Below are 11,663 nucleotides of genomic sequence, written 5' to 3'. Positions count from 1 at the left end.
CTCTCATGTGCAATCTCCAGAATATTTACTAAAGCACCCCTAAAGGAGGTAAGTGGATTTGTTGTGAGCTGGACATACGTTCCCTTATCTTTGAGTTGTTTGAATGCTTCCCTCTCATATTTCTCCACCGGCCAGACCACCACATTCCCCCCCTTGTCCGCTGGTTTAATAACTACGTCACCCAGTTTTCGCAAATCATTCAGAGCCTTCCTTTGTTGGTAAGATAAATTATCTCTAGCTCCACTATTCTTAATTTTACGGAAATCCTCCACCACCAATCGTGTGAAGATCTCCACCTGTGGACAAATAGACAAGGGAGGGAATGTGGTAGATCTGGGGCAGATCTGAGGAAAAGAGATACCTGAAATACCAGCAGTAGACTCTCTCTCCAAATCCTCCAGTACTTCCAGGGCCTCTTGTTCTGATATTACCCCTCCCACATCATCAGAATTTCTGGAGTGAAGCTTTTTCAACACCAGCTTACGGGAAAATAGGTGTAAATCCTTTAACGCTGTGAAGAAATTGAAATTGTTACATGGAGAAAAAGATAAACCCAACTCAAGAACTTCTATCTGCGTTTTAGTTAGAACATGTGATGACAAGTTAATTACCTGCAATGCATTAGTTTTGGCTTTTTTATCAACAGGAGGAGAGGATACATTTTTGCGTTTAGAATTGTTCTTAAAACTACCCGAACGAGGGTCCTTAAAAAAGTCTCTTTTGTCCCACGGAATTTTTGAATGGTCAGAACCCTGAGGCCTTTCCTCAGTCGATGAGACGGATGAAAAGGAGACAGAACGTGTTCTAGACCGTGATCTAAAAGTTGATTTATTTTTATTATTCCGCCTGTACATCCGGCCATTTTGTGAATCAGCTACATCACTCTGATATTTCTTTGTCTTATTTTGTACTATCTCCTTTTCCCATTTCTGTGACTCTACATCTAATTCATTTTTGTATCTCAACACTTCCTCTGGAGTGAGCTGCTGATTCATCTCAACCTGAACTACCTTGAGTTCTTCGTCTAGTTCCTCCATTTTAGATTGATTAGATTTCGCTAATAGTTCCATAAATGTTTTTGAACACAATGATGCTGCATGTTCCCATGATTTAATAAAAACCTCCTCATTTACAGGAAAGGAAGGGAAGACTTGAACTCTCAGTCCTCTCGGAATCAGACCACACGTAATATATTTCTCCAGGAATGCTTTGTTCCACCATAAACGGGCTCTTTTGAGCAACAGTTCCTTATATTTTTTTTAAAAAGTTCTCCACCATTTTTGGATTTACAATCATTAGCAGCACCTGAACCCTCATCAAATACTCTGTCGAGTTGTGTGCGCCACGCTTTCTCGCGCTCGCGAAAGTCCATCTGTCCCAAGATGGAAACTGTGAAAACACAGACAATGATAATAGCAATCAAAATTTCAAGGGCAGTGAACATATAATTATAGGTGGCCCTGACCCATGGTGACCACCCCATAACATGCACGTCATTCCTAGGTGCCGCTCTATTGTGTGGGCGGTCCGATGACATCACCTGTTGTTTTGGTGATCAGCACTGGGAGATCATCGGTGCGCATGTCTCGCATATGGAGATAGCCGGCGCGTCATTTCCAGCGCCGTTTTGATGACGTGTGCGGTTCAGTGACGTCACCAGTTGTACTGGGTGAGCCGCACCGCCATCTTGGCGCCGTCTACTGACGCGAATTCCGGGTCCCATTGTGATGACATGCGCCATCTATGATGATTCTCTACAGCTGCGATGGGGTGTTATAAGGGAGAGTGGGACAGAACATGCCATCACAGCCCCCCGACGAAGCCCACGGGAAACGCGCGTAGGGGCTACACGTGTGGCATACTGATCAGCTATGGGTAAGCGTTTTTGAACAGGTTTCCAATATGTGGCCTCCAAACTAGGACTTTGAGCTATTATGCTGTGATGGCTTATTATTGTGAGAGGGTCACTCTGTGGGATTCTTTTGCATATTTGTAAGAAAGACTTGAAGCACTGGCACTTTATTTATCTTTGTATATCCATTATACACATCCTTATTCCATCGCTCATAGTATTGCTGCATGTGTGTTTTTTCTGTACCTGAATTCCTTATCATACGGAGCTCTTCAATTATGTGACCCGTCTTTATGTATTCTTTGTCTATATCATGAATTTTTGAGAATAAAACTATTTTAATTATTTTCCTTGGTGGATGTCTTTACTCCAACTGTTTTTGTATACAAAACCTTAGGAGGAGGTGGAGTACCTCTGTGGCGACTGAAGCCTCAGGGGCGCCACACTGTTGTGGGTGATGAAGAGGTGGGCAGAATGCTGGTTATTGTTGTGGGTAGAGATGGGGAAAATGCTTCTGTCAGTAGGGATTGGGGTGTGAGAACAGAACAACTGCTTTCATTGGAAGAGATGTGGTACTGGACTGGTATTAGTGGTCAACAGGTGGACAAATTCTATCAACAGTAGTGAAGAGTTGGATAGAATTCTGTTGCCAAAGGGGACAGGTGGGTAGGAGTCAGCTGTCTGTTTTTTCCTTGGCTGGTTAACAAAAGTACGGGGACCCCACGCTATTTTTTTTGGAGGGGATCCCACTATTTTTGCTAACCATTCAAGGTAAGCAGACTGCTGTGTCCTGGTTTTTTCAGGCTGGTAAGGTTCATGGATATTGGATCCTTACCAGCCTGAAATACGAGTTCTAGTAGTCTGCTTTACTCTGGCTGGTTAACAAATATAGGGGGACCCTACGGTATTTTTTTAAAATGAATATTTATTTATTAAAAAAGAGGGGCCCTCTCTCTCTGTGCTTTCATCCACTTCATGTGTCTTGTACTTCTGGCTGTGTCACAAGATTCACCATTATGCAAAATAGTGCTGCATTCCTGCACTTAATGTGCATGTGATTAGGAAGATAATGCGGTTTTATCGCATCTAATGAAAGAGTATGGGTAATTTATGCAGAGGAGACTGAACGTCTCCGCTACATAAATTGACATGCTGCGGTCTGTAAAGATGAGTCACATGTCTGTCTCCGCTAGTGAGCCGCGGGCATAGGATTTCTTGAAATACCATGTACTATGCTGTACCAGCTGGATGCTACAGGTTGGACGCTGCGGATGTAGTCTGCGTCCAACCTGCAGCGTTTACTAACTTTGGGAACATACCCCAAACAAATATATCTGCAAACAGGAAATCACCTTTTTTTCCTTCCCAGTAGTCAACTTTCAATTAGCTGTATTTCAAGTGACAAAAAAACGCATGCAATGGAAAAACACATCAAAAACACATGCGGAAAAACGCATCAAAAACGCATGTAAAAAAGGCATCAAAAATGCAGGTGACCTGCCAGTGACCTTAGATGCAGATTTGGTGCAGTTTTCACGTGCGTCAAATCCTGAGCAAATACTGAGCTATTCCTGATCGTGTGCACATACCATAAGTAGTCACGGGTGCACTTCTAATTACGCTCAAGGTTTACTTCACTGACACCCCACTTAGTACATTCATATGCTGAGCAGGATATCAATCGAGTAGACAGCAGGCATGAAGAGGGCTAGTAACTAGTGATGAGCGAGTATACTCGTTGCTCAGGTGATCTCCGAGTATTTTGGTGTGCTCGGAGATTTAGTTTCTGTCGTCGCAGCTGCATGATTTTCAGCTACTTGACAGCCTGATTACAGTTAGATCCATATATATTTGGACATAGACAACATTTTTCTAATTTTGGCTCTAGACATTACCACAATGAATTTTAAACAAAACAATTCAGATGCAGTTGAAGTTCAGACTTTCAGCTTTCATTTGAGGGTATCCACATTAAAATTGGATGAAGGGTTTAGGAGTTTCAGCTCCTTAACATGTGCCACCCTGTTTTTAAAGGGATCAAAAGTAATTGGACAATTGACTTCAAGGCTATTTCATGGACAGGTGTGGGCAATCCCTTCGTTATGTCATTCTCAATTAAGCAGATAAAAGGCCTGGAGTTGATTTGAGGTGTGGTGCTTGCATTTGGAAGGTTTTGCTGTGAAGGAAACATTCAGTCAAAGGAGCTCTCCATGTAGGTCAAACAAGCTATCCTTAAGCTGCAAAAACAGAAAAAACTCATCTGAGAAATTGCTACAACATTAGGAGTGGCAAAATCTACAGTTTGGTACATCCTGAGAAAGGAAGAAAGCACTGGTGAACTCATCAATGCAAAAAGACCTGGGCGCCCACAGAAGACAACAGTGGTGGATGATCGCACAATAATCTCCATGGTGAAGAGAAACCACTTCACAACAGCCAACCAAGTGAACAACACTCTCCAGGAGGTAGGCGTATCAATACCCAAATCTACCATAAAGAGAAGACTGCATGAAAGTAAATACAGAGGGTTCACTGCACGGTGCAAGCCACTCATAAACATCAAGAATAAAAAGGCTAGACGGGACTTTGCTAAAAAACATATGAAACATGTGAAAAAGACTTGGGTATACTAATAGATCACAGACTGAATATGAGTCAACAGTGTGATGCAGCAGCAAAAAAGGCAAATGCAATTCTAGGATGTATTAACAGAAGCATACAGTCTAGATCACGTGAAGTCATTATTTCCCTCTACTCCTCTTTGGTCAGACCTCATCTGGAATATTGTGTCCAGTTTTGGGCACCACATTTTAAAAAAGACATCAACAAACTGGAGCAAGTTCAGAAAAGAGCGACCAGAATGGTGACCGGTCTGCAAACCCTGTCTTATGAGGAAAGGTTGCAGGATTTGGGAATGTTTAGTTTTCAAAAGAGAAGACTGAGAGGAGACTTAATAGCTGTCTACAAATATCTAAAGGGCTGTCACATTGTAGAAGGATCAACTTTATTCTCATTTGCACAAGGAAAGACTAGAAGCAATGGGATGAAACTGAATGCGAGGAGACACAGATTAGATATTAGAAAAAACTTTTTGACAGTTAGAGTGATGAATGAGTGGAACAGGCTGCCACGAGAAGTGGTGAGTTCTCCTTCAATGGAAGTCTTCAAACAGAGGCTGGACAGACATCTGACTGGGATGATTTAGCGAATCCTGCTTTGAGCAGGGGGTTGGGCCAGATGGCCCAGGAGGTCCCTTCCAACTCTACGATTCTATGATTTAACATCTAAAAAAGCCAGCACAGTTCTGGAAGAACATTCCTTGGACAGATGAAACCAAGATCAACCTCTACCAAAATGATGGAAAGAGAAAAGTATGGTGAAGGTGAGGTGCAGCTCATGAACCAAAGCATACCACATCATTTGTAAAACACGGCGGAGGCAGTGTGATAGCTTGGGCATGTATGGCTGCCAGTGGCACTGGGTCACTGGTGTTTATTGATGATGTGACACAGGACAGAAGCAGCCGAATGAAGTCTGAGGTATTCAGAGCCATACTGTGTGCTCAGATCCAGCCAAACTGATTGGTCGTCGTTTCATACTACAGATGGACAATGATCCAAAACATAAAGCCAAAGCAACCCAGGAGTTTATTAAAGCAAAGAAGTGGAATATTCTTGAATGGCCAAGTCAGTCACCTGATCTCAACCCAATTGAGCATGCATTTCACTTGTTAAAGACTAAACTTCAGACTGAAAGGCCCACAAACAAACAGCAACTGAAAACCACCGCAGTGAAGGCCTGGCAGAGCATCAAAAAGGAGGAAACACAGCGTCTGGTGATGACCATGAGTTCAAGACTTCAGGCAGTCATTGCCAACAAAGGGTTTTCAACCAAGTACTAGAAATGAACATTTTATTTACAATTAATTAATCTGTCCAATAATTTTGGTCCCTTTAAAAACAGGGTGACACATGTTAAGGAGCGAAACTCCTAAACCCTAGATCCAATTTTAATGTGGATACCCTCAAATGAAAGCTGAAAGTCTGAACTTCAACTGCATCTGAATTGTTTTGTTTAAAATTCATTGTGGTAATGTCTAGAACTAAAATTAGAAAAATGTTGTCTCTGTCCAAATATATATGGACCTAACTGTACATGTGGAGATTGCCTGTTTGTTAGGGAATTCCCACATGTGTTCAGGCTGTCAAGTAGCTGCAAATCACGCAGCTGCGGCAGCAGAAACTAAATCTCCAAGTACTTACAAGTACTCGGGGAAACCCGAGTAATTAATATACTTGCTCATCACTACTGGTAACCCAACAGTAGTGTACTGGTTTCTTTTTTTTGTAATCTGCAGCATGTCAGTTTGTTCAACCATTTTCCAGTGTTTTTTCCCCCCTTCAAATGAATGAGAAAAAATGCAAGTGAAAAAGCTTCCAAAATACATTTAAAAATGTGCTCTGCATTTTTCCTGCCAACATGTGAACATAATCTAAAGATTTTTTTTTTTACGGTATTACGAGATCTGGTTGGAAATGCTTTCTATACAGCCCCCGTGTCGAGGAGTGACTGACCCTGTGTGACACGACCTAATGATTGGTCAGTCACCAAACAGCACAACACACCAGGGAACACCAGGGAAACTATAACAACGGTGGGCTCTGTCAATAGGGAATGGACACCTCCTGCACTCACCTGAGGATGTGCCCTGATCTCACTAGCGTCCCTATACAGGTTCTTTCCCCCCGTCGCTGAGCAGGATACCTAATCCCTCACTTGCCCTGCTCTTATCCCTAAGTAGGGAACTGGCAGGTGAGAGCACTGGTCCTATTGCTGCACTAATACAACAAAAGGAATGGAAAGACAGACACCAAAAGGGACAACGTAACAATAATACAACACAGCTTTCTGCTGCAAGGCTCCACACAACAGATATCAACAGCAACAGGACTTATAACACCAAATGTGGCAGGCACCAGAGACCTGCTTCTGCTAGGCTGGTCTCCAGAGAGGACCTGTATCACCAACAGTCAGCTGATGCATCAAGTGACCTTTAAAAAGATGTGGGAGTGGTCACCAGCAACATCAGCTGACCCAGCAGCAATGCAGTAACACCAGCTCGCCAGCGGGGAAAAACTGCATTTAGGCTATGTGCCCACGTAGTGTTTTTCAAGCGTTTTTTTCCTGAGCAGAAACGCATGCCCTTGCCAGGGAAAATGCATGCGCTTTTTGACACACGTTTTTGACGCAATTGTCAAGCGTTTTGACATGCGTTTTCCTATACGTTTTTGCAATTACAGTGTATGATTCCGCACAATTAATGAACATGCTGCGTTTTTTTCCGCTAAGCGGAAAAAACTCACCTTTAGCACAACATGTGCGTTTTCCATTCTATTACATTAGATGCTTTTCTTAAGCGTTTCTGCAGCAGAAACACTTGTCTAAAAGCACTGCGGAAATGCTTAAAAAACGCTACGTGGGCACACAACCTTAACCTCCGCTGGCCTGAAAGGAAAAAAAGTTTAAATATGAGAAACCAGATCTGCCACAGATCCAAAAATGGATCGTGACACCCCATAGTTACATCTCTGATTAAACTCCTGCGTGAAGTCAAATACAAAGTGTTAATTATTTTCAGTTAGGCTACTTTCACACATCAGGTTTTCGGCGTCAGGCGCAATCCGGCGTCGTGCCGGAATGCCGGATCCGGCAAATGTTTTGTAAAACCTGATGTGCCGGATCCGGTTTTCTGCCGGATCCGTCTTGTTCTTGACAGACAAAACCGGATCCGTCTCATCCGGTTCATCCGTTTTTCTATCCGTTTTTCGACGGATTACGCCGGATCCGGTTTTTAAAATTGACCCTTGTGGCCCCTCAAGGCAGAGTACACTGGCAGGATGACAGAGTGTGAAAGATTTGTGCCCTAACCAAACTTGTGTACCTTCTGGACCAACAGTATATACCTTTGCCAACCAAAGTTGGCTATCTTGTCATGGTCTACTATTTTTAGCTTTAGGCCACAGGTGTGTACCTGGTTGTGTTTTATGCAAAGTATTTCACCTTTTAACAAAAGTTGTGTACATTGTTAGGAAATCACCAACAATAAACACAACTTTTTAGGTGAAATACTTTGCTTCAAACACAACCAGGAACACAACTGTGGCAAAAAGCTAAAATTTACCCACAGTTATATACCTGGTTTTGAATACCTTTTTACCTTTGAAATACCCTGTATTTAACCTTTTTTTTAAACATAGTTCGCCGCAGAAAGAAAAGACAGACAACCATTGTGAAACGATAATTTAACTTTTATTTAAAATTTTTTTTTTTTGTAAAATGTTTTTAAAGTGCAAAAAACTTTTTTAATAAAGGTTTTAAACCCAATGGGCATTTTTATTAAAAAACACACATTACAAATCTGTGTAGTGTGGGGTGGAAATACTGCTGGAGGGGCTGCGGGACACTTCGACACTGGGTGTGTGGAGAGAGGACTGGGATCGTGGTGGGGAAGGAACAGTTAGAGGTGAAGGTGTGGAAAAAGCTACAGAATGGGTGGACATGTTGGAGGCAGAAGAGGTGGTGGGCGGTGGAGTGGAGGGTTGGGCAGGGACTGTAGGAGCAGATGATGTTGATGGAAAGTTGTATGGGGAAGGAGTTTGGTACGGGGAAGGAGTTTGGTACGGGGAAGGAGTTTGGTACGGGGCAGGTTGCTGGAAGTGGGGAGATGTCTGGTACTGGGGAGGTTGCTGGTACTGGTGAGGTTGCTGGTATGTAATAGGAGGGGGAGGATGGAAAGTGGCTGGAGGGGGTGCAGATGTAATAGGAGGGGGAGGATGGAAAGTGGCTGGAGGGGGTGCAGATGTAATAGGAGGGGGAGGATGGAAAGTGGCTGGAGGGGGTGCAGATGTAATAGGAGGGGGAGGATGGAAAGTGGCTGGAGGGGGTGCAGGTGGAGGAACTACAGTGGTGGGAGGTGGAGGTTGGGAGGTAACCTGCTGTAGAGCACCGTGGCACGAATGCATTACATGCATCTGCTGGGTAGGAGATAGTGTTGCCATGCGCTCCACAACAGACCTGAAAAAGGTGTGGTTTGGCGAAGATCTTGCTTCTGAATGCATGGTTTGCAGAAGTGTCTTCACCTCCTGAATGCTGGAGTTGATCTGCTGAAAGCCTGCGGAGATTTGCTCTGACAAGACTTTTAGACAGTTCTGGAAAGATGCATTCAGATGCAAGAACTCTTGCGCATAAGTCTTTTCCTGACCCCTCTGCCGCTGCCGCCCAGTACCCGCAGGTGTACTAGAGGTGGCAGGGGCAGAAGGGTGGGGTAAAGGGAAAGCGATCTCCTCACCAGCAGCTTCATGTAATGTAGGCGGCCACGATGCTCCTGTGCTGGTGGATGGGACAGAAGGGTCGAATGTGTGGGAAGGCTGGGAAGGTGCAGATGTACCGGGGCGGTCGAAGTGTCCCTCGGTGCCGGTCTCCTCAGGGATCGCCTCAGAAGGGTCCAATCGTGCAGGCTCCCGAGTGCTGCTCACCGTGCTGTGGAATAAAGAGAAAAAAAAACAATTAAAATACTGACATGGTATGGCCCTGGCTGAAAAAAAAAAGTTACATCTAACATTTTTTTTCACATGTGGTGTGTAATATTTACCTTCTGGTGAGCATTGTTTCCCGGAGGAACGACAGGGCTTGTGCGTACTTGTACTTGCTCCTGCGTCCTCCAGATCCACTCGGGGCCCGCATCTCTTTATTGAACTCCTTCTTGAAACGATCCCTCACAGACCGCCACCGATTCACAATTCTGTTCCCTGAAACGAGAAAGGAGTGGTTAGTATACAACATCAGTGTTTCACAAACTCCAGTCCTCATGGTCCCCAGGGGTCATGTTTTCAGGATTTCCATAGTAAATAGAAATCCTGAACACATGATCCGTGGGGACCACGAGGACTGGAGTTCGGGAAACACTGGTTTACATCAAGCAACCGGTACTGTATATACTTACGCTCTTTAATCTGGGCCCGAACATCGAGGTCCTCCCAGCGGCCCACAAGGAGCGAACAGATTTCCTCCCAGAGTCGTCGGGTAACGATAAGGTCAGCGTGGCGGCGGTCAGCCATATTCCAGAGCGGCTCCCTTTGTCTGACGAGATCGATGAGGTGGTCCACATCGAGTCCTCCATCCTCACCGTCAGAGTCGGGAGCACGCTGTGAAGGCTGTTAAAGAAAAAGACAAAAATAACATTAGCCTCCACAAAAGAAATGAAATAAAAAGTGCAAAAAAACAAAGCAAAAATATTTATACTTACACGCTGGTGACCGCCGCGTTGCTGTCGCCGACGACCCTGGGAGGCACTGCGAGGACCTCTTGGCCGAGCACCAGATTGGGAAGACTAGAGAAGAAAACAAAAAATGTTATGTCTTTGGATGTAGGCATTTGTTTGCTGTGTGTGGTCTGCAGAACATTGTTTTCTATGTGTTGTGTGTAGTGTGATGTTGTGTTTCTGCGTTTGATGCAAAAAACTTACCAATTGTGAGCCCACTCCAGGTGTCTGTCCACCCCTTCCTTCTTCTTCTGGGAGCTCCTCTTCATCTTGTGATTCCTGTTTTGAAATAAAAGGCAATGAATAGACATATATTACAGAGATGATGGATTTTGGAAATAAAAACTTACCGTCAAACGCTGACGATGCGAGGGAGGGCTCCCAGAAGATGATGTGCTGTCCTGTTGATGGCCAGACTCCATGGCTGTGGGTATTGCTGCTGCTGTTGCTGCTGCCAGTGATGCCATTTCTGCTGCTGCTGCATATCTTTGGCGGCTGTTGAATAAAGAGAAACAAAGGGCCAATGAATATCTTGTTATTCCATGGCCCTAGTTTGGAGGAATGGGGGATTTGATAATTACCGTCTCTCATCTGCTGCTGGACTCCCCTCCTCAGCATGTTCCATTTGCTGCTCCATTTGGGGTAGTGCTGATGGTGCTGCTGCTGCAGATGTCTGCTGCCTTCTCCTGCTCCTGGTTCTTGGCTTGGGTGGCATGTTGGGTGTGGCTGAGGGTCCCATTGTCTTGCTTTTATATATCTCCTGTGGGCAGAGCTACTGAGCATGCTCAGACCAAAAAAACGGATCCGGCCTCCCTTAGTCGCAGAGAAACTTCTTCCTTCATTTTAAAATATAAGGAGACAGAATCCAAATCGAACTTTAAATGAACAACTTTACTAGTTTCCATACACAGCACGTCCAGATCAGTTACAGCACTAACATGGGATTCCACACAGTTCACATTCTTCACTTTCCCTGTGCTCCTCCTCACGTCTCCGGGTATGCTCCCGGGTCATACTGTCTCGCTCAGTACTGCAGCGTCCTCCCTGTCCAGCTTAACTGCTTTTAGGAGTTCCCCTATCTGTTTCACCCCAGACATAAGGGCCCACGTAGTAAGCTGCAACATCTTGGAGCGAACTGCATTACAATTCTACTGTGACTTCTGCTGCAACTATTCCTGTACCTTTCCTATAGCTTGTGGCCACTGTAGATCCTGGATGTTTGGGCCCTTCTCTGTTAATGTAACGGGGTCACTGTGCTGTTCCAGGGCTCTAAAGCCCGTCCAGACAGTTTGGGCTCCCTGGCCTACTACTCACAATTAAGGAGTGTTCCTAGCTTACCCACAGTGGCCCCTCCTATCTTATTTATACACTAATGTACCCCATCTAGTGTCCTAACTGAGGTACTGCACTCTCCCTAAGCAACAGTATACATTCAACAGCACATGAGTACAAAACACTATATATACAGTATATACATAGAGTAACACATTC

At 44.4% G+C, this 11,663-nt stretch overlaps 1 protein-coding gene across 1 annotated transcript; it reads right to left on the bottom strand.

Annotated features, from left to right (window-relative positions):
- Positions 1-4,047: 4,047 nt before the first annotated feature.
- LOC141070547 (uncharacterized) lies at positions 4,048-9,740 on the bottom strand. Its single transcript, XM_073559563.1, has 3 exons — positions 9,504-9,740; positions 8,398-9,391; positions 4,048-4,089 (listed from the first exon to the last, which is right to left on the bottom strand). The coding sequence occupies exons 1-3, from the start codon at positions 9,719-9,721 to the stop codon at positions 4,048-4,050; spliced, it is 1,254 nt and encodes a 417-aa protein (XP_073415664.1). The 5' UTR covers positions 9,722-9,740.
- Between the last annotated feature and the right edge of the window lie 1,923 nt (positions 9,741-11,663).

The sequence above is a fragment of the Dendrobates tinctorius genome, unplaced genomic scaffold, assembly GCF_039654945.1.
Source record: "Dendrobates tinctorius isolate UK_male_01 unplaced genomic scaffold, ASM3965494v1 ptg000272l, whole genome shotgun sequence".
Classification (NCBI taxonomy): domain Eukaryota; kingdom Metazoa; phylum Chordata; class Amphibia; order Anura; family Dendrobatidae; genus Dendrobates; species Dendrobates tinctorius.
Note: the sequence above shows the minus strand (reverse complement) of the source record. Positions and strands in the feature narration are given on the sequence as shown.